The sequence below is a fragment of the Bos mutus genome, chromosome 1, assembly GCF_027580195.1.
Source record: "Bos mutus isolate GX-2022 chromosome 1, NWIPB_WYAK_1.1, whole genome shotgun sequence".
Lineage (NCBI taxonomy): Eukaryota > Metazoa > Chordata > Mammalia > Artiodactyla > Bovidae > Bos > Bos mutus.
The window spans coordinates 55,991,077-56,012,804 of NC_091617.1; the positions used below are offsets into that span (position 1 = coordinate 55,991,077).

At 44.4% G+C, this 21,728-nt stretch overlaps 1 protein-coding gene across 2 annotated transcripts in view; it reads left to right on the top strand.

The window, feature by feature from the left end:
- C1H3orf52 (chromosome 1 C3orf52 homolog) overlaps positions 1–21,728 on the top strand; it is a 42,466-nt gene that overhangs the window by 16,681 nt on the left and 4,057 nt on the right. The window contains exons 3-5 of one of the 2 annotated variants that reach the window (XM_070369084.1): positions 7,782–7,909; positions 15,225–15,295; positions 17,838–18,055. In XM_070369084.1, coding sequence (XP_070225185.1) covers positions 7,782–7,909; positions 15,225–15,295; positions 17,838–18,055 — 417 coding nt within the window. Of the gene's footprint in view, positions 1–7,781; positions 7,910–15,224; positions 15,296–17,837; positions 18,073–21,728 lie in introns of both variants that reach the window. The other variant, XM_070369074.1, reaches the window with a different exon arrangement.

The window sequence follows — 21,728 nt, forward strand, 5'->3', positions numbered from 1 at the left end:
TGGCCTGAAAGTTGGCTGATCTATCTGCTAGCATCAGGCGCCTGTAGCAGAGGATGATGCCACAGATCTGGTTGGTTTGATATTCAGGATTCTAAAGCCCTGGACCCAGGCACTTCCCTGGTGGCCCAGTGGTTAAGACTCCATGCATGAGTTTGATCTCTGGTCGGGGAACTAAGATCCCGCCAAGTGTGTGGACGAAAAAGAAAACAGACAAAACCCCAAAGACTCAAGACCCAAGAGCTGTCTTCCATTCTCAGAGAGTCATTTGACTTCAAATCATGAAGAACAACCTGCAGAGGAAAGGATTCCATCTCCCTCCATAGTTTCTCAGGGGACATGAGAGTTTATAGGGTCAGATTTAGGGAAGAACTTTTTCTTAACACTTGTGGTGCAGACTTTCTTTTTAATTTGGTTATAAAATTGTTTAAAAGTGTTGATGCTCCAAGAGATTTTCAAACTTTTGCTTTTTTTAAATCAGGGAAATACTTTTACTTTACTTGGCACCTGAATTTTCAAGGGTTTGGGCCTGTGGGGAGAGTCTAGTGTGGGTGGTGGGGGGTACAGTAGGTAAGAAGGAGGAAGGACAGGACTCCCTCTAGGCTTCCCAGCCTCACCCAGAGCAGCTCTGTGGGTGTGTCTGGGATGATAGTCGGCGATAATAAGCCATTGTTCAAGCGCCAGGCCCATTGATATGAATCGAATGTTGATAGAACCTCTTGGCACTCTGTGGAAAATGCTGCTGCCTGGGGAAAGGGCCGTTGGGAAAGTCGAAGGCTGTGCCTTCATTAGTGAATGTGGGAGGGGCGGTATATGGGTAAGGGGGAAAGAAATCCAAACTTTTAGGTATAAAATAAGCTACAGGGATATATTGTACAACATGGGGAATGTAGCTGGTATTTTATAATGCCTATGAATGGAGTATAACCTTTAAAAATTGTGAATCACTACATTGTACTCTTGATAGCTCAGTTGGTAAAGAATCCACCTGCAATGCAGGAGACCCCGGTTTGATTCTTGGGTTAGGAAGATCCACGGGAGAAGGGATAGGCTACCCACTCCAGTATTCTTGGGCTTCCCTTGTGGCTTAGCTGGTAAAGAATCTGCTTGCAATGCGGAAGACCTGGATTCAATCCCTGGGTCAGGAAGATCCCCTGGAGAAGGGAAAGGCTATCCACTCCAGTATTCTGGCCTGGAGAATTCCATGGACTGTATAGTCCATGGGGTCGCAAAGAGTCGGACACGACTGAGCAACCTTCACTTTTGCTTCACTTTCTTTTCATAACTTATATATGTATGGCAACTATACTAAAATATATATATATAAAAGGAATGAGTATACATTTGTTAGAAAGTGATGCTGTCTCTTCATTCGGAAGTGAAGTTTCTCAAGACCTTGTTTGCCATTCCCTTCCTCCTGCCTCCTTACTCTACTGTCTCGGGGCTCTGCAGTCTCCAGACTGAGGCTCAGAGATGAAGATGATAATAGCCATGGAGCTGGAGTGGACAAAGAGGGGACATTAACTGTATCCCAGTGTGGAAGGGTATCCAATTCTAGGGAGGGGACAATAGGGTACCCAGAATGAGATGCCTGGGAGAGCTGTATCTTGTCACTGACATTGATAGGAATGGCTATGATGTGGTGATAATACAGGCAGACCATCCTGTGGTCAGTTGCATTATTATTAATTCTGTACAGACCCTGCACCCCTTCTTGCCTGCACCTGGGATGAGCTGTCCCCCCACTCTGCCCTTGGTATGCCACTGAAGTGATGGAAAGTTAGGATCACAGCTCAGCTTAAGGCATTGACCCTGGGCTGTGTCCATACTGTGGAGCAGAGGCTAAGACTCCTCCAGGCTCACAGAGACAATGAAACTTTATCATTATTATTATTATTTCTTTTTGAGACCTTCTTAAAATAGACAATTTTGGGGTGGGGGCATAGCTCAGAGAATCCTTGTTGAATCTAGAGGCTAGTTTTGTCCCACCTCTAAAAAAAAAAATATTGATGGATTCCCTTTCTCCCTAAGAAATTATAAATTCCTTGTGAAGAGTAAAGGTGGTGGGGGTGGGTGGGAGGGGAAGGTTTCATCTCTGTCTCCCTCACTTCCTCTCTCTAAGTCCTTTCCTGTCTGGATAATTTGAAGAATCAGTTAAGCATCCTCAAGGACTCTGCTTTCTTTACTAATCTATCCCAACCAGGCAGAGGAACGATCCTAGGAACACCTTAACTAGTGAGAACCTTCCTTGGTTTGGGCAAAAATATTTTAAATGTTACAGAATGCAAACTGTGACAAGTAGGTAGATGCTTAGAAATGTGATTGAAAGGTGACCATTTTTAATAGTTTAGAAATGCTTATGTGATGTCTCCCAGCTCTCTTACCAGATCTTGGGAATAAGAACTGCATCTTACAACATCACACAGTCCTGGTAGATAAACAGGTCGCACAGGTTGCTCCCTGGTATAGGGTGACTTTGGGAAAATCCTAGGCAGACAGCAAGGTCCTTGGGAGCAGGAACTTCACAGTCCAGGACCTTGAAATTTCTCTGCATTTTCCCCTGCTTCTCTTTCCCTCATGTATCATATGATCCTCTGCCTTCCTAAGACCAACTTCTTCACCTGTGCTCTCCATAGTGTCCTCTCCAGCTTCTTCCGACCTGTGGACTTCCAGATATTGCACACCCTCTCTAAAAGCATCCTCTTGGGCCTCTTCAAATGTGCTCCTAGTCTCTCCTTCAGAGCAGTCTTCCATCAGCATCTTGCTACTTCATTTAGATATTTTTCTCTGTTTTTTCACCGGCAAACTTCTAGAAAGAGAGATCTGTACTCCTAAACCACTGTATCCATTGGTCCCAAATTCTCTTCCTAAGGTCAACAGCAAGTGTCTGATGATGAAGCCCAGTGGCCTTTCTCCCTCCCTCTCTCTGCCCTGTTTGCAGCTGCCAGGTCTCTCAGCTGTGTTGTACTCTTCCAGGCCTTCAGAACTCCCAGGCTTTATTTCTGCTTTTGGCCTCTGTGTTGTGGTTGCAGGAGGCATATCTTCAGGTTTCTGACTTTTCTCATTTGTTCTTTCCCTTGAGAAGTTTGTTTAGTCCCAAGGCAGCGGCCATCCCCACCTTGGAGATGACTCCAAGAAGTTCATGCACACGTTTTTCCTGAGTTTTAGTCATGCTCTTTGCTGGAGTTCTCTACCTGGAAATAACTATCACTCTCTTTATCATTGTTCATCTGAAACTACTATTTGTGGGAATCCCCTTCTTCACCCTTCATATTTTCATGGTGAATCATTAAGCTAGGTTTATATCATCCAATTGTGTAACTTTAGGCAAATTCTTCAATGTTCTTAGCCTCAGTTTCCTCATTTGTAAAATATAAGTGATTTCTGAATCTGTGTCTATAAATGTACCCTGACCCTCCTACTAAACTAGCTCAATTGACCTAAGCAAATTGTGCCTTTTTTCTAAGAATGTCTTCATTTTAAAATGAAAACATGAATATTTAATTCATAAGGTTGACTGGAGGATTACATGAGGTTAAAAACTACAAATGCATAGCAGGATGTCTGTGTATAACTCTTAATATAGCAGCTATTATTCTTCTGTTACCCACGCTTGATTCTTTGGAACATTTTTGATTTCTTCTTCTCTCCTATAGCTAGATAATGACTAGGTCTTATCAATCATTCCTAGTGTCTTGATAGTAACTTTCAACATTGACTACCCACCTACTTCTAGGCTTCCTGCTAAATGTGGTGGTTCTTACCTTTACCGTCACCTACAGTGTAGGCATTGGTATTTCTGTTGAGCAAACTGCTTCGGAGATTTAAATGACTTAAGTCACTTGGCTTGTGCCTGGCTGAGGTGGAATTCAAACTAAGTCTGGCTGCCTTTACAGTCAGCTCTGTTTCCACCATCCTGGTCTTTCTCTTCCCTCTCCTCACTGCTGTCGATTGAAATCTTCCTTCCTCTTCTTACTGCTGTCAACTGAAATCTGTCTTTCCTATTCTTGTGTCCAATGGCTTCTTTACCTCCAATCTCCCCCAGTTCCATTTCATCCCATCACCAACAGATTTTCCCCTGTCTCCTTCCTGGGAGACATTTAACAACTTCCATTATCTCCTGAAGACATCTGGCATTTAAGGCCTCCCTCTCTGGGCTCATTTCTTATATTTCTGTCAAAGAGCTATTTTTGTGTATTTCCAATGTACTTTTGTATGTACTATGATTTTTAAAAGACATTTTCTCTACCTGGAAATACTGCCCAGATTAAATCTCAACAATGGAAATGAACTTGGGCAAACTTTGGGAGATGGTGAGGGACAAAGAGGCCTGGCATGCTGCAATCCACAGAGTCACAAAGAGTTGGACACAACTGGGCCACTCTGAACAACAACAGCAATGTACTTTGTGTATGTACTATGATTTTTAAAAGACATTTTCTCTACCTGGAAACACTGCCCAGATTAAATCTCATTAATAACATAAAGATTCTGCTGACTGGGTGAGCCTGTTGTGGCTGTTGTTACTATTTTAACAAACACAACTCTTTAGCTAGTTCTTGTACAGAGTCATTATTCAGAAAATACAAGTTATTACAGTAGAGCTATTATCGGAGACCTCTTTTTGATCTCAGCATTTCTTAATAGAAGGCATCCAAATTGGAAAAGTAAAACTGTCACTGTTTGCAGATGATATGATACTATACTTAGAAAATCCTAAACACAATACCAGAAAACTACTAGAGCTCATTCATGAATTTGGTAAAGTTATTGGATGCAAAATTAATATGCAAAAATCTGTTGCATTTCTATACACTATCAAAGAAAGATCAGAAAGAGAAATTAAGGACACAATCACATTTACTTTCGTACCAAAAAGAATAAAATACCTTGGAATAAACCTACCTAAGGAGGTGAAAGACCCTTACTCTGAAAACTATAAAACGCTGATGAAAGAAATCAAAGAACACACAAACACATGGAAGGATGTACCGTGTTCTTGGATCAGAAGAATCAATATTGTCAAAGTGACCATACTGTCCAACACAGTCTACAGATTCACTGCAATCCCTGTCAAATTACCAATGACATTTTCACAGAACTAGAACAAAAATTTTTTAAGTTTGTGTGGAAACAGGAAAGACCCTGAATAGTCAAAGCAACCTTGGGAAAGGAAAAAGGAACTGGAGGAATCAGGCTCCCTGTCTTTCGAAGTTGTACTCATCAAAACAGTATTGTACTGGCACAAAAACAGAAATATAGATCAATGGAACAGGATAGAAAGCCAGAAATAAGCCCATGCAATTATGGTCAATTAGCCTATGGCAAAGGAGGCAAGTGTATACAATGGTGAACTTGGCATTTCTTAGTGCCCTTGAGTTCAGCAGTTCTGTGACTCCTGTATCCATTCTCTGGCATCCCTATTCTTTTCTGAGGTAATGGTATCTACTCTGGAAATGCACACGGAGGGTGTAGAGCTCAAAGATACCCAATGCAGCATTATTTATAACTTTGGAAAGCTGAAAATATTAGATTATTTTAGGACAATAATGTAGCCATTAAAATAATCTTTGCAAGGAATTTTGAACACATGGGAAATGCCTTTTGATATGTTTATAACAGCAACAAAAGAATCAAGCCGATAAGCAATGAGAGCTGCTGCTGCTGCTAAGTCACTAAGTCGTGTCCGACTCTGTGCGACCCCATAGATGGCAGCCCACCAGGCTCCCCCGTCCCTGGGATTCTCCAGGCAAGAACACTGGAGTGGGTTGCCATTTCCTTCTCCAATGCGTGAAAGTGAAAAGTGAAAGTGAAGTCGCTCAGTCGTGTCTGACTCTTAGTGACCCCATGAACTGCAGCCTTCCAGGCTCCTCCGTCCATGGGATTTTCCAGGCAAGAGTACTGGAGTGGGGTGCCATTGCCTTCTCCGAAGCAATGAAGGCAGCAAACAATAAAAAGCAATATACAAATTACCTTTTCATTAAGACCTCAAATATATAAAATATAGGGGGAGACCTTTTGATTAAAGAATTATTAGTAATTTTTTTTTGCTTTGCTGCAGTTTTCTATACTTTGCAAGTTTTCTGCTTTGAGGCCATAAGCCTTTTTTTTTGACTGGTGGTTTGTGGGATCCTAGTTCCCTGACCAGGGATTGAATGCAGGACCATAGCAGTGGAAGTGCCAAGTCTTAACCAGTGGATCACCAGGAAATTCCTGAGGGCATAACTTTTCATTCTCAGACAAAATAACATGATGACTTACAACAAATAATGATGCAGGGATAATTCCCTGTGTTGGGGTCCCCAGGATTATTCCCAGATTCATCAATTTGCTGATAAGACTCATGATACTCAGCATATATTATAAAGGTGATTATGACTTATTACAGCTAAAGGATATAAAGCAAAATATAGAGGAAACCAGGGGCAAACTTGCAAGAATCCTCGCCCAGTGCAGTCACACAGAATGCACTTAATTCCTCCAGCAATGAATTGTGACAACAACATGTGAAGTCTTGTCCACCAAGGAAGCTCATTAGAGATTCAGTTTATATTGGGATTGGTCACATGGGCAGGCTCTGCCTGGCACCTACTAAAACCCCAGACTCCCAGAAGGAAAGGAGAGGCTCGGCATGCTGTTTCTGTAAACAGTTGAGGCACAGCTAGCCACTCTTATCAGGGAACGTGGGAATTCTCTGGGAATCCAAGTTCCAGATTCTAGTAAGGGGTCAAACCTTGCACCGGCCTTGCCAAGGCTGGCAGCCTCCGACCTGCTTTGTTAACTCTTCTGCAACTTCCCTTGATCCTTGTGGCTCACGCTTCAGACTTCCCCAGGGAATAAGGACCTGGATTCTCACTTGCCTCATAAACCCAGAATCGATGCCACGGTGGCCTTTGCAAAGTCCAGTAAAGAGACTGATAATGTTATGTTTGAGGCACGGGATTACAGAGAAGCCATGGCCCACAAACACCTGCTTCCTCTCACCCACGCTCTTCTCAGGGTTGGAGAAGTGGTCCCCAAGTGGTGCTGGCAGGGAGCCAGGGCAGCTTAATGAGTGCCAGTGTGCCAGCTTCAAGTTCCTGGCTGCCGACTTTGTTTGTTTTTCCTTTGGCTCTAACTACTTAAAAATCAGTTAGCTCACAGTCCTTGGAACGCAAGCAGCACAGAACTGTTGTCTTAGGAATGTAAGTCCCATGGGCCCTGGGACTCTGAGTGCAGTTTGGGTTCCTTCTACAAACAGAGTGTGTCAACATTCCCCCCGTGGGACATCCTGGAGAGTGATGACTTCATGCTCACTAGCTCAGATTCTAACCCAGGAGCAGGTCTCAATGATGTCATGTCCTCAGCGTGGGTACAAAACCACAGGGGATTCAGGGAAATTCCTTGCTCTGCTCCTGTACCCCATCTCCTGCTGTTTGTTGGCCATCACTAGCACCTGCCTTGACACCAGTGAAAGTAGCTAAGCTGCAAGAGTCAGTTTGACAAAGAAATTCATGTTCTTCCCACCTCTTCCAGCTCCCTTCACCCAGTCTGTGTTCAATGGAATCTGAGCACCCTATGACATCAGATAAAGAAACAAAATGTTATTGTGATGGAAGCAAGCCCCTGTGTTTATTCAACCTACCCGAGAAAAAGAAAGCATTTCTGCTCATACTTGCTTACTGTGATTAGGCTTGATGAATACTCATTGTTCGTTTATTTAAGTATAGCAGCCAATGGGATGAATGTTTATTTTATGCATGTGCTTACTTTTGCTTTTTATCCCACCCCCCCATTCTGTTTAGTAACTTATATCGATGAAGATGAAAATGAAATACTTGAATTGTCATCAAATGAAACATTCTTGGTCATGCTAAAGATTCCAGAGGAGTGTGTTTCTGAAGAGGAATTACCTGACATGCTTGAGAAGCGGGTAAGTTACCTTATGTATTGTTACTAAGTTCTTAGCATTAGAGTGTGAATTCTTCTGGAGCAGCTGGGTTAGAGCTAGCCAGTAAGTAGCTTCAAGCTTGGATTCTTTGGATACCGGCAGAAACCAGTGCTTAGAAATAGATTTTCTGTAGCGCAAAGCTGGAAGGAAGAGCCCCGGTCTCCAGCTGAATGTGTCCTGGAGGACAGTATTCTGTTCCTTACTTTGGTCTTAGGTTTGACTCAACCTGAAATTTTATTGAGGGTCTGTGAGGTGCTAGACAGCATGCTTAGTGCCAGGGCCACAGAGGCTGTGCCCTCAAAGGGGGCTCAGAGTCCAAGTAGAGGAAGCAACTAAATAGTTATGAGCAGTGTGGTATGTTCCATCACCGAGATATGTACAGTGTGATTTACAGCCACAGAGGAGGGATGGAGGCTTGGAGGGCCTCCTGGAGGAGGCGATACTCAGGATGAGTCTTGAAATGTGAAGTAGGGGTATTCCAGATTAGAGAGCAGAGGACACAAGGGTATCTGCCCAGCAGTGTGCTATGACCTCCACATGCTGTGTAGCGGAAATGCAGAGGTGAGGCTGAACGGAAAGGAAGGGGTCAGATCATGACCCCTGGTTCTTTGATGAGGTCCTGGAAGATTTTAATCTGCAGGCTGACATGGTCAGTTTCTCATTTTAGTCTTTCTCTGGTGATGGGAAAACATTGGAGGTGGAGTGCTTAGTTAGAAGGTATTGCAATAATCTGGGTGACAAGTGAGGGAGCCTTGAATTTGGGCAATGTCAGGGGAGATAATTGAGGTTCAGGTGAGATTTCAGAGGTCTGTTACCTCAATAGGACTTCATGGCTGGTAGGATGTGGGCTGAGGGAGAGCATGGCTCCAGACTTCTGGTTGGGTGACCACGTGGGTGGATGGTGACATCATTCATGGAGCAGGGAATGCAGGAGAAGGAGCCTCTGTGTGTTATGGGGGCTCTGCAGTAAGACCACGAGGGTTGGTTGGAGCGGCCCTGGTTACCCTGTCAAAGACAGAGTGGTTCACAGTCAGACCCAGGAAAGTTTCTGAGAACTCTACGCATGACCAGCCTGCTGTCTGTCACTCTTGTCCCTGTGGTAGATAGGTTGAACGGGGTGAGTTCCCTTTATTTCCTGAAGGGCAGAGTCTTAACCAGTGGATGGACAGGGAAGTCCCCTCTTCTTCACTTTTTTGATTGAGGGATTTGCATTGTCCGAGGAGAGACCGAGTGAGCCAGGATCCACAGGTGTCACTGTTCCAGACTGGCCTCTGTGTCAGAGGGAGATGGGCATCAGGCACTCACTCACAAGCCGTCTCTCTGGTCATAGAAGCAGATGTAAGCAGATTCTGCAGGTGTTTTTAGTTCATCGTGGTATAACGGCTGAGGAACAGGGACTGGTGGGTCTCTGGGGCAAGTTCACAGGCCTCTTTGAGTTGGTTCCTACTGTGATAAATGGAAATCACCTCACTTTCCCTGTATACCCACAGATGCATATAAAGAACTTTGTTAAGGCATTTTTAAAAAGTATTATCTGATTTGCAGATGATAAACATAAGGTGCAGTGAGGTGAAGAAACTTCTGCTCTCCGGTTTCCCAACAAATGTTCAGGAAAAAAAAATGGGGAACTTGGAGATATTACTATCTTACTGTCAGATTGAGAACCCTTTTCTTCCACTTAGGCCAGTTTCCAGGTTTGGAAAGTAAATGGGAATGGATATTGAAACACTGCGCCCTCTGTTTTGCTTTATTGTCTTGCTTTTCTAAGCACAGTTTTCCTGGCTCCTCTCATATCTCAGTGCCAGTTTCCTTCTATTTGGGTTGGGCCGATAACTCAGCTTAAGCTAGCCCGGTAGCTACTCGGCGTCATAGCTCAGCTTACCTGCTCGATGCCAGAGTCAGCGCTGGCCCCTCTGATAATGCAGGGGACGTATCCTCTTCCTCTGGAAGATTTTTTTTTCTTTTTTTAACATTATCACTTTAAAAAAATTGAGATATAGTTGATACACACAGTATTATATGTTTCAGGTGTATGACATAGTGATTCACAATTTTTAAGGTCACATTCCACTTATAGTTGCTAAAGAATATTGGCTATATTCCCTGTGTTATATAATATATCCTTATCGCCTGTTTATTTTATATATAGTAGTTTGTACTGCTTAAGCCCCTACCCGCATCTTGCCCCTCCCCCTTCTTGCTCTCCCCTGATAACCGCTAGTTTGTTCTCTGCATCTGTGAGTCTGTTTCTTTTTTGTTGTTATATTTACTCATTTCTTTTATTTTTTAGATCCCACATATAATTGATATCATGCAGTATTTGTCGTTCTCTGACTTATTTCACTTAGTGCAATACCCTCCAAGTCCATCCATGTTGTTGCAAATGGCAGAATTTCATTCTTTTTAATGGTTGAGTAGTTTTCCATTGCCTACATATACCACATCTTCTTTGTCCATTCATCTGTTGATGGAGTCTTAGGTTGTGCCCATATCTTGGCTATAGTAAATTGTGTGTGTGCGCGTTCAATTGTATTTGACTCTTTGTGACCCCATGGACTGTAGCCCATCAGGCTTCTCTGTCTGTGGAATTTTCCAGGCAAGAATACTGGAGTGGGTTGTCATTTCCTTTTCTGGGAGATCTTCCCACCTAGGGATTGAAGCCCTGTCTCCTGAGTCTCCTGCATTGGCAGGTGGATTCTTAACCATTGGATCACCTGGAAAGCCCCATTATAAATAATGGAAACTGGTTTCTGATAAGCCACTGTGCCTGACTCTGGTGATCAGCTCACTTGCGCTCAAAGCTCCGTTTGCATTCAGCCTCACTGGCACAATTTGGGAAACACCAGAGCAAGGGGTGAGGAGCGCCTCTTTTCACTTTTTTGATCCCAAAGTAGCGTGGTTGACAGCTCCTAAATATGTAAATATTTCCTAATCATAGTAGGTGATGGTGCCACAAACAAAAATGTTAGAGTGGACACTGAAATTGACCTAGTATACCACTCCATCTCTTAACATGAAATTTTAAAACTTTTTCTGAGTATCAGTGTGCAAAAAAACACAGTGCTTAGGCACCTAAGAATTAATGAAAGGAAGAAGGAGAGGGAGGGAACAAAGAAGGAAGGACAGACATAATTTCTGACAAATGAAGCTCAGTCTAAAAGGAAGAGAGGGATAACCAGGTGGAGTTTGATGTATGACGCAGGGCACCCAAAGCTGGTGCTCTGTGACAACCTGGAGGGATAGGGTGGGGATGGAGGTGGGTGGGAGCTTCAGGATGACCAGGACACGTGTATACCTATGGCCAATTCATATTGATGTTTGGCAAAACCCATCATGATATTGTAAAGTAATTATCCTGCAATTGAAATTAAAAAAATAAAAGGAAGAGAGGGATATTGTTGTTGTTATTGTTGTTATTTTTAGCTCTTGAGAAAAAATGCCCTCTCTAGCATCCTCATCCTCCTCCCTGTTCTGAGCAGTCCTGGGACTGCTCCAACCTCCGGGTTTTCTAAATGACTTTTGGCCTGTTGGCAACTTTCTCTGGGGCTCAAAAACTCTAAGATGGCCCAGTCATTTTCCCCACAGAGTTCTTGACACTTTTTATGCTGCTTTCATCCTTGTACTGGAGACACTGTCCTCCTCGCTCCATCTCCACTGGGTTGTGTGGTAAAATGTGAGGACGCTGGGCTTAGTGTCTAACATCCAGGACTAGATTCCTTACTAGCAGAGTGATCTAGGGCATGTTTTGCAACCTTCCTGAATGCCTAGAATTTTTTTTTTTTAATCAGCACAAAGGGAACAGAGAGCAGAGATAGCAGTGCCTCTTATGTCAGTTTCTTGTGCAGACGACAGCCATAGTTACAGGGAAGTGCTCTCAACCCCTCTGCTCTGCCTCAGAGAAATTGGATTGTCACCAGTGACTGTAGTGGGAGCAAACAACGGATGCAGCCTCCTTGAGATTCTGCTGAGGGTGGGTGGGAGACGACCGGCAGGTTTTCCTTGGGGGTAGTTCTGCTGTTTGCTGCAGAATAAAGCAGTGAGGCGACAAGCCATGATGGGTGCAGCTGGGCACACCGAGCTCAGCACAGAGGAACCATGGGGGTGAAATTTCCAGAATGACGTTAAGGCTGAGGCTTCAGGCCGGCAGGAGTGGATCTAGCTACAGGCTTGCTTCCAGCCTCAGAGCTGGATTCGTGCTGGGGGTGTACCCAGATCCCAGCACTGTCCTGCCTGCTAAGAACAAGGCATTTAAACTTCAAAGTAATAATTTTGAAGAGATGCAATGTAAATATGTTCAGCCACAAGTTCTGGGATACTATAGGTTAGGTTTTACATCTCTGAAACATGATGGAAAGACTAATCAAAGAGTGGGAGAAGATATCTGTGACATAAAACCAACAGCTAGTATCCAGAGTGTAAATCAGTTTGGGTAAGAAAAATGCAACCCGAGAGAAAGAACACTAACAGACAATTCAAAGGTGAGAAATCCCACAGAGTTAAGGATTTTCATCAGACATCCTTCCATCTTTTCATGAAAAGATGCTCAACCTCACTAGAACGCAATATGACAGTGTGAGACACAATGAAAACTCATCAGATTGGCAAAAATGGAAAAATATGGTAACCTTAAATGCTGGCAAGGCTGTGGGCAATAGGGCACTTGTGCATTGCTGGGAGGCAGTGAAATGGAGTGCAGTTCAGAAAGAGTTAAGGTGGAGATGTGCTAACTCTTAGACCCAAGTCCACCTCTTGGTATATGGCCTAGGAAACCTCATACCTGTATGAGAAGAGAGGCTTAGGGATGTTCAAGCAGATCACCTCAGCACAGTCGTGGCAGGAGACAGTCGGAAACAAAGCACATGGCCACCAGGATGGGGAGAGAGGGGGTGAAGCTGTCACTTCACGGAATCTCTGCAGAGTTAGGAGTCAGACTGAATGACCTCCATCTAGATGTACATTGTGTTGTTTAGTTGCTCGGTTCAGTTCAGTTCAGTTTAGTCGCTCAGTCGTGTCTGACTCTTTGCAACCCCATGAATTGCAGCATGCCAGGCCTCCCTGTCCATCACCATCTCCCGGAGTTCACTCAGACTCATGTCCATTGAGTCGGTGATGCCATCCAGCCATCTCATCCTCTGTCGTCCCCTTCTCCTCCTGCCCCCAATCCCTCCCAGCATCAGAGTCTTTTCCAATGAGTCAACTTTTCACATGAGGTGGCCAAAGTACTGGAGTTTCAGTTTTAGCATCATTCCTTCCAGAGACCACCCAGGGCTAGAGTCTTCTCCAACACCACAGTTCAAAAGCATCAATTCTTCGGTGCCCGGCTTTCTGCACAGTCCAAATCTCACATCCATACATGACCACTGGAAAAACCATAGCCTTGACTAGACGGACCTTTGTTTTCAAAGTAATGTCTCTACTTTTGAATACACTAAGTTGGTCATAACTTTCCTTTCAAGGAGTAAGTGTCTTTTAATTTCATGGCTGCAGTCACCATCTGCAGTGATTTTGGAGCCCCAAAACATACAGTCTGACACTGTCTCCAGTGTTTCCCCATCTATTTCCCATGAAGTGATGGGACCGGATGCCATGATCTTCGTTTTCTGAATGTTGAGCTTTAAGCCAACTTTTTCACTCTCCTCGTTCACTTTTATCAAGAGGCTTTTTAGTTCCTCAGTTGTGTTCAACTCTTTGCCACCCCACAGACTGCAGCACGCCAGGCTTCTCTGTCTTTCAGTATCTCCTGGAGCTTGCTCAAACTCATGTCCATTGGGTCGGTGATGCCATCCAACCATCTCGTCCTGTGTCATCCCCTTCTCCTCCTGCCTTCAATCTTTCCCAGCATCAGGGTCTTTTCTTTTTCAGTGAGTTGGCTCTTCAAATCAGATGGCCAAAGTACTGGAGCTTCAGCTTCAGCATCAGTCCTGTCAATGTATATTCAGAGTTGATTTCCTTTAGGATTGACTGTTTGATCTCCTTGCTCTCCAAGGGACCATTGTGGGTAAACTGCAAATGTGATTTGAGTGAAAAAAATCAAGTCAGAGAAGGTGTGGAATATGGTATGTTTTATTTGAATAAAAACACGCATTGAATTTATATATGTATTTCTAAAAAGATCAAGTCTTTGGGGACTTCCCTGGCAGTTCAGTGGTTAAGACTACACTTCCAATGCAGGGGGCATGGGTTCTATTCCTGGTTGGAAAACTAAGATCCAGCATGCTGTGTGGAGCAGCCACAAAAAAAAATTATGTATAGTTATGATTACACAAGGGAATGTTACATTCATAAAAACATGAACGGAAAAGATACATGACAGCTTCAGGACAGTGGTTAGTAGTGGGCAGGGAGAGAAGACAGTGGAATAGTGTGTGAGAATAACTTTAGCTGTGCTGTGTTTCTTCAGGTAAAGGGCTCAGCTACATATGGTAAAATGTGAAGGCATGAAATGTGGGTAGTGGGAACACAGGTGTCCTTATTTTTTATGGTTGCAACACTTGATGGCTAAAATAAGGACTTTGTGTCTTTGCAATTGTACCACTCATTTGGTTGCATTATCCAGAAACCGCATGGCTGTGTCTCCTTGGAGTGAAGTTCCAGGGAAAGGAGAGAAGAGGCCTTCCTTTGTCTGGTGATATGCAGGCCCTTGAGTCGCCTGTTCTCAGTCTTCTCAGCCCCTTAGAGATTCTCTCCTTCCCGTGGTGCTTGGGTCTGTGTGGGCTCAGGCTGTTGACCAGTCAGACCACAAGTCACAGCTCAACGTGCAAGAGATGCTGAAAATCCCAGCCTGATCACCTGGTCCTTACAAATGCTGCTGCTGCTGCTAAGTCACTTAAGTCGTGTCCGACTCTGTGCGACCCCACAGACGGCAGCCCACCAGGCTCTGCCGTCCCTGGGATTCTCCAGGCAAGAACACTGGAGTGGGTTGCCATTTCCTTCTCCAATGCATGAAAGTGAAAAGTGAAAGTGAAGCCGCTCAGTCGTGTCAGACCCTCAGTGACCCCGTGGACTGCAGCCTTCCAGGCTCCTCCCTCCATAAGGATTTTCCAGGCAAGAGTACTGGAGTGGGGTGCCATTGCCTTCTCCGCCTTACAAATGAGGTCCCTTTAAATGAGTGCCAACTTGAATTTAGATTGGTGTGGGGCCCACCCTCTTCCTCTTTCTTCACCCAGAGCCTCTTGGTAAGTTCATTCCTCCCTAGGGTGGAATTTCCATCACCTAGGAGTGGTTTTGCTTTGTCAGGTGATATGCAGTGTGATCTGGCTGTGATGTGTGGTTGTTAACTTGTCCCTGTTTGTTTTAGGTTACACACGTGTACAGTGATTCACCAGCTCTGAACCGCTATTTCACTTCAGTTGAAGTCATGGACTTCAGGTAAGAATGTAGAGTATTACAGTCTCTCTCTGAAGGTGGACAGTCATCATGAATTACCCAAAAGGACTCCCTAACCCCAAAGCATGAAGTTCAGTTCAGTTCAGTTCAGTTCAGTCGCTCAGTCATGTCCGACTCTTTGCGACACCATGAACCGCAGCACGCCAGGCCTCCCTGTCCATCATCAACTCCTGGAGTCCACCCAAATCCATGTCCGTTGAGTCAGTGATGCCATCCAACCATCTCATCCTCTGTCGTCCCCTTCTCCTGCCCTCAATCTTTCCCAGCATCAGGGTCTTTTCAAATGAGTCAGCTCTTCACATGAGGTAGCCATAGTACTGGAGTTTCAGCTTCAACATCAGTCCTTCCAGTGAACACCCAGGACTGATCTTTAGGATGGACTGGTTGGATCTCCTTGCAGTCCAAGGGACTCTCCAGAGGCTTCTCCAACACCACAGTTCACAAGCATCAATTCTTCGGCCCTCAGCCTTCTTCACATTCCAACTCTCACATCCATACATGACCACTGGAAAAACCATAGCCTTGACTAGATGGACCTTTGTTGGGAAAGTAATGTCTCTGCTTTTGAATATGCTATCTAGGTTGGTCATAACTTTCCTTCCAAGGAGTAAGCATCTTTTAATTTCATGGCTGCAGTCACCATCTGCAGTGATTTTGGAGCCCAGAAAAATGAAGTCAGCCACTGTATCCACTGTTTCCCCATCTTTTTGCCATGAAGTGATGGGACTGGATGCCATGATCTTAGTTTTATGAATGTTGAACTTTAAGCCAACTTTTTCACCCTCCTCCTTCACCTTCATCAAGAGGCTCTTTAGTTCTTCTTCACTTTCTGCCATAAGAGTGATGTCATCTGCATATCTGAGGTTATTGATATTTCTCCCGGCAATCTTGATTCCAGCTTGTGTTTCTTCCAGTCCAGCGTTTCTCATGATGTACTCTGCATATAAGTTAAATAAACAGGGTGACAATATACAGCCTTGACGTACTCCTTTTCCTATTTGGAACATGGACCACAGCCTTGTCTAACTCAATGAAGCTATGAGCCTTGCCGGGTAGGGCCACCCAAGACGGATGGGTCATGGTGGAGAGTTCTGACAAAACATGGTCTGCTGGAAAAGGGAATGGCAAACCACTTCAGTATTCTTGCCTTGAGAACCCCACGAACAGCATGAAAAGGCAAAAAGATAGGACACTGAAAGATGAACTCCCCAGGTCAGTAGGTGCCCAATATGCTATTGGAGATCAGTGGAAAAATAACTCCAGAAAGAATGAAGAGACGGAGCCAAAGCAAAAACAATACCCAGCTGTGGATGTGACTGGTGATAGAAGCAAGGTCTGATGCTGTAAAGAGCAATATTGCATAGGAACCTGGAATGTTAGTTCCATGAATCAAGGCAAATTGGAAGTGGTCAAACAGGAGATGGCAAGAGTGAACATGGACATTTTAGGAATCAGTGAACTAAGATGGACTGGAATGGGTGAATTTAACTCAGATGACCATTATATCTACTACTGTGGGCAAGAATCCCTTTAGAAGAAATGGAGTAGCCATCATAGTCAACAAAAGAGTCCAAAACACAGTACTTGAATGTGATCTCAAAAACGACAGAATGATCTCTGTTCGTTTGGGCTATGTGATCTCTGGCCACTAGAGGGAGCTCTTTGCCAGCCGTTGGCAGGGACAATGTTCTGATTCATTACTGGGACTGGCTTGACTGCAAAACTTACCCTTGGGTGAGAGTCTCACATGAGACCACTCTTAAATATTTTATTGCTACCTCTTAAACTAGGCCTTTAAAAAAAAAAATCTGGCCTTCTTGAACCAAAGGATAATTGTGAGAATTCTAAATGGGGAGGTAGCATTTAACAAGCTGTGTAGACCATTGATTAGCTGAGGATAGCCGTATGATTATTTTTCTTTTAGAAGTAGGAGAATATGTTCTAGAAAGAGAAAAACTCCCTCTCCTAGGTCCCCTTACTGAGAATTGCAAAACTGTGGGAAGTAGAAACAGGACAGAAACAGTTTCTCACTTTGGGGACAAAACAGGGAGGTAAGATATGCTGCAGGTACCCAGTGCCATCTGGGGAGTTTAGGATTGTGTATCCTGCCAACGCAGGGAGCTCTGGGCACTACTTGGGCCATTTTATAGGTTAAGTGATGAACTGGTTAAACTGGATAGCTTTGACAAGCACCTGTGGGAGAAGGGAGACCAGGGAGACAAGGGCTGCCTTGGCCTGCCTCTGGGCAAAGCGTGGTGTTAGGCAGCTCTTGGAGCCTCTCCTGCGTGGCCTCTCACGGCAGGCTTCTCGGGGTTGGGTTTTAGGTGAAAAGAGGAGGTTTGGATAACTGCAATTTTGTATGATAGGTGCATTGACAAGGGCTCTTCTAGGGTAGTATACTCTTTGTTTTTTTATACTGGGAGAGCATATAGAACTCAAAAGATGTTTTTGCTAAAATCAATTTCCTGAGTTGCAGTGTGGTTCTGTTGATATGTTTATTGTCTCTGTTTGGTTTGCCTTTCAGTGGTGAAAACGCCACAATAATCTTCCGCCTGCACTTCAGGGTTCCTCCTGAAGATGACAGTTTTATGAAGTATGTGATGAGTGAGGAGTTCGTGCTGGGCGTTTTGCAGCAGGATTTCCATGATCAGAACATGGCTGGTTGTGAAACTCTGGGGCTTGATCCAGGATCCCTCTGCTCCTACGATAAGTTGAGCACGTCCGGAAGGCACAGCTTTGACGGTAAACGGGAGAACCAGGTGGGGCAGACAGCTTGCTTTGATTTCTGAGCAGGCGATCTTCCATGTCCGTGGAGGTCACCCAGTCCCTACCCTTTGTGAGCAGATAGATAAGCTGGAAAAAAAAGTCATGGAAGCAAACTATAAAAATGAGGGTTGCTACATGTTTCCTCGCTGTGGTTCACCCACATTCAAAGCTCTGAATCCCACGTCACAATATCATTAGACACCTTCATGGAAATACCGTGGTCTCACCGGAGAAGCAAGTACTGAAGAATTGGAAGTAAATGATATATTAAATTGTTGAAAGACTGTTCAATCTGGAGAATATCTTTTTCTGTTGAAGGCCACTAGTCTAAGATATTAACAGAGGGACATAAAAAGGCAAGCTTGTCTCTTTCTTAGAAGATTATAAGCAAAATGTGCATCGACATTTAAGAATGGAATGAGGAAATGGACATTATTTAATAAGCATAGATGACACCCCACTTGTCAGAATCTGAGAACACTATACAAAACCTATCAGGAAGGAAGGTGGGAGTTGAGATTACCGCTAGCCTCCGAGACCTCCTCCCTGTGGTCTGCACTGTTGGCCTTACTTTCCATTCTTGTTTTCCACTTCTGATTGCTCACTTGGATGGGTTTTGGATCTTGGTTAGTCCATAATGCTAATGATTTTGGATGGTTCCTAATCCACAATCCATCAGAAGCACTCTGTACATCAGCATTGGTAAATCCTAGTTGAATGAATGAAAAAGGCAGTCACGAAGGAGATGTGGTGAACAGCAGGCATGGGGCCAGCTGCCAAGGGTCAGAAGAGTGGAACAGATGATAGAGCACACACATCCCCACGCGGTGTGAGAAGAGGTGTTTACTGTGATGACACTCGATTCTTGGGGACGAGAGGTGGAAGTGGACTAACCTTGGCCTGGGAGGGCGGAGAGTTATATAAAGCAGCTCTCAAAGCATTCTTTTCCCCAAATGAATAAAAGGAATGACATTCAGAGGGCCAGCTTCTAGCTCACTGGGAAAGTCGCAGAGTGAAGAGTTTCCTCACTGAGCATCTGAATAGATGGAGTGTGTCTGTGGGCCAGACCAGTAGCATATTGTGTGGAGTGAAAAGGTTCTGCCTCCTCCACAGGAATTCTAAAAAGAAAGAAGGAAGGAAAGAAAGGAGGGAGAGAAGGAGGGAGGAAGAAAGGATCCTTCAGCCCCGTCCTCTGTACAGCTGAAAGAGAGAAGAGGCCCTCTGGCTTGCTGTGTGGTGACTGGCCTGGACTCTCTGAGCCTCCTCTCTGAAACTGTGGTCCCCAGCTCTTTCCAAATGGAGATGAGGGATTAGGAGGAGGGTGAGAAAGAGTTGAGGAGGATTATGAAGCTGGGAAGTCCACACAGAGTATGACAAACAGCAGGTTGCTTGTGAGGCCTGACAGACCCGGAGCTGAGCCTCAGACTCTGCGTGGCCCCCAGGATGCACCCGTGAGCAACAGCATTTCTGCTTCTCAAGGAGACTGCAGTCTTTCTCTCGGGCATTTCTCCTGGGCAGGGGGGGTCTCCATGACCCCACACCCTCTTTGCAGAGCCTGGACAGTGTTTGATATTTTCAGGAGTGTGAGTATCAGTTTCCTCTCAAATGGAAGGGAAGACAGTGACCATTTGGGAAGCAAGCAAGGACAAAGAGAGTCTAGAGGGCAGGGAGGCAGAGGGGCAACTCAGGGCAAATCCAGAGGGAGGGCGGAGAGGGGTGGCAGGAACCAGAGGGGCCCCAGGAGGGACCAGCAGGGCCTGGGGTTCTGGGGCCGGCCCCCACGTTCCCAGGCACTGTGGGCTTGGCAGGGTAGCCCCTTCTGCGATGAGCTAGGCAGCTGGTTTCCCACAAAGATCATGTTCTAATTCTTCAAAGAGCAAAGCTTCTTTTTTTTTTTTTGGCCGTTAAAAAAAATTATTGGAGTACAGTCAGTTTACAATGTTGTGCTAATTTCTGCTGTATAGTGACATAGTTATACCTGTATCTATCTGTCAAAGAGTCGGACATGACTGAGCGACTAAGCACAGCACATATCTATTTATATGTATATGTTCTCTTTCAGATTCTTTTCCATTGTGGTTTATCATAGGATATTGAATAGAGTTCCCTGTGTTATACAGTAAGACCTTGTTCTTTATCCATTCTCTATATTATAGTTTGTATCCACTAACCCCGAACTCCTGATCCATCACTCCACCAGCCTTTCTCCTGCTTGGCAGCCACAAGTCTGTTCTACAAAGGGCAGAGTGGATTTTAAAATTGCTTGGTTCAAATGCCCCTTAGAGAATTTGGAGATAGCCGTGTAATGTCTCCCTGGAAAAAATGCACACACTCTTCCCCCTGGACAGAATTTTACAAGTTCAGGGATTCCAAGGATTCCCTGGGGCCAGTCTGCAGTTCCTTGGAATTTCCAACGTGTGTGCTAGAGAACCTGAACCTTAAATTAGCTTGTAATTTGGATCCCTAAGGGATTGTTTGTGTATTTTTCATTCTCTAATTGGGGAATATGACTGCTTGACCTAACTGCAAGCATTTTGATGCCTTCTACAAAGAAAAACTTCCTTTAAGATTATAGTCATAAGGGAATTTTTAAATTTATATTTTCTTGCAGTGTTAATTGAGATATAATTAACAAATAAGACAGTGTAAGTTTAAGGGTTACAGAATAGTGACCCAACCCATATATTGTGAAATGATTGCCATAATAAGTGTGGTTAACGTCCATCGCCATCATCTTGTAAGTTACAAAACTATTTTTCCCCTTGTGAGAACTTGTTCCCAGGACTGATTTATAACAGGAAGTTTGTGTTTTTTGACCACCTTCATTCAATTCCTCCTCCTTCACACCTTGCCTTTTCAGTTCAGGTCAGTTCAGTCGCTCAGTCGTGTCCGACTCTTTGCGACCCCATGAATCGCAGCACGCCAGGCCTCCCTGTCCATCACCAACTCCCGGAGTTCACTCAAACTCATGTCCATCGAGTCAGTGATGCCATCCAGCCATCTCATCCTCTGTTGTCCCCTTTTCCTCCTGCCCCCAATCCCTCCCAGCATCAGAGTCTTTTCCAATGAGTCAACTCTTCGCATGAGGTGGCCAAAGTACTGGAGTTTCAGCTTTAGCATCATTCCTTCCAAAGAACACCCAGGGCTGATCTCCTTTAGAATGGACTGGTTGGATCTCCTTGCAGTCCAAGGGACTCTCAAGAGGCAACCATCAATCTGATCTCTTTTTTTATGAGTTTGGAGATTCTACATGTAAGTGAGATCTTGCAATATTTGTCTTTCTCTATCTGACTTATTTCACTTAGCATAATGTCCTCAAGGTTAAGGGAATTTTTTTTTTGGTGATAGATTGCTCCTTCCCCATCCCCCTATTCCTGGAGCTTCTTCATCTAGTGGAGGGTAGGGTCTTGAGATAAGGAGGGGAAATATGTTTTACAGTGTAAAACAGCTGTATGACTTATTTTGAACCTTGTGAGTTATTTTGGACGTGGGGTAGTTATTTTGTACTGTTTTCTGACCTGTGAAGGAGTCAACCGGTAGACTGAGTAAGGAACAAAAGCAAAAACTGATCAGTGTGAGAGAGAAGAGGAAAAAGTTCCAGGCAATGAGACTGATGAATCTTGTTTTACAAATCTGGGGTAAACTATGG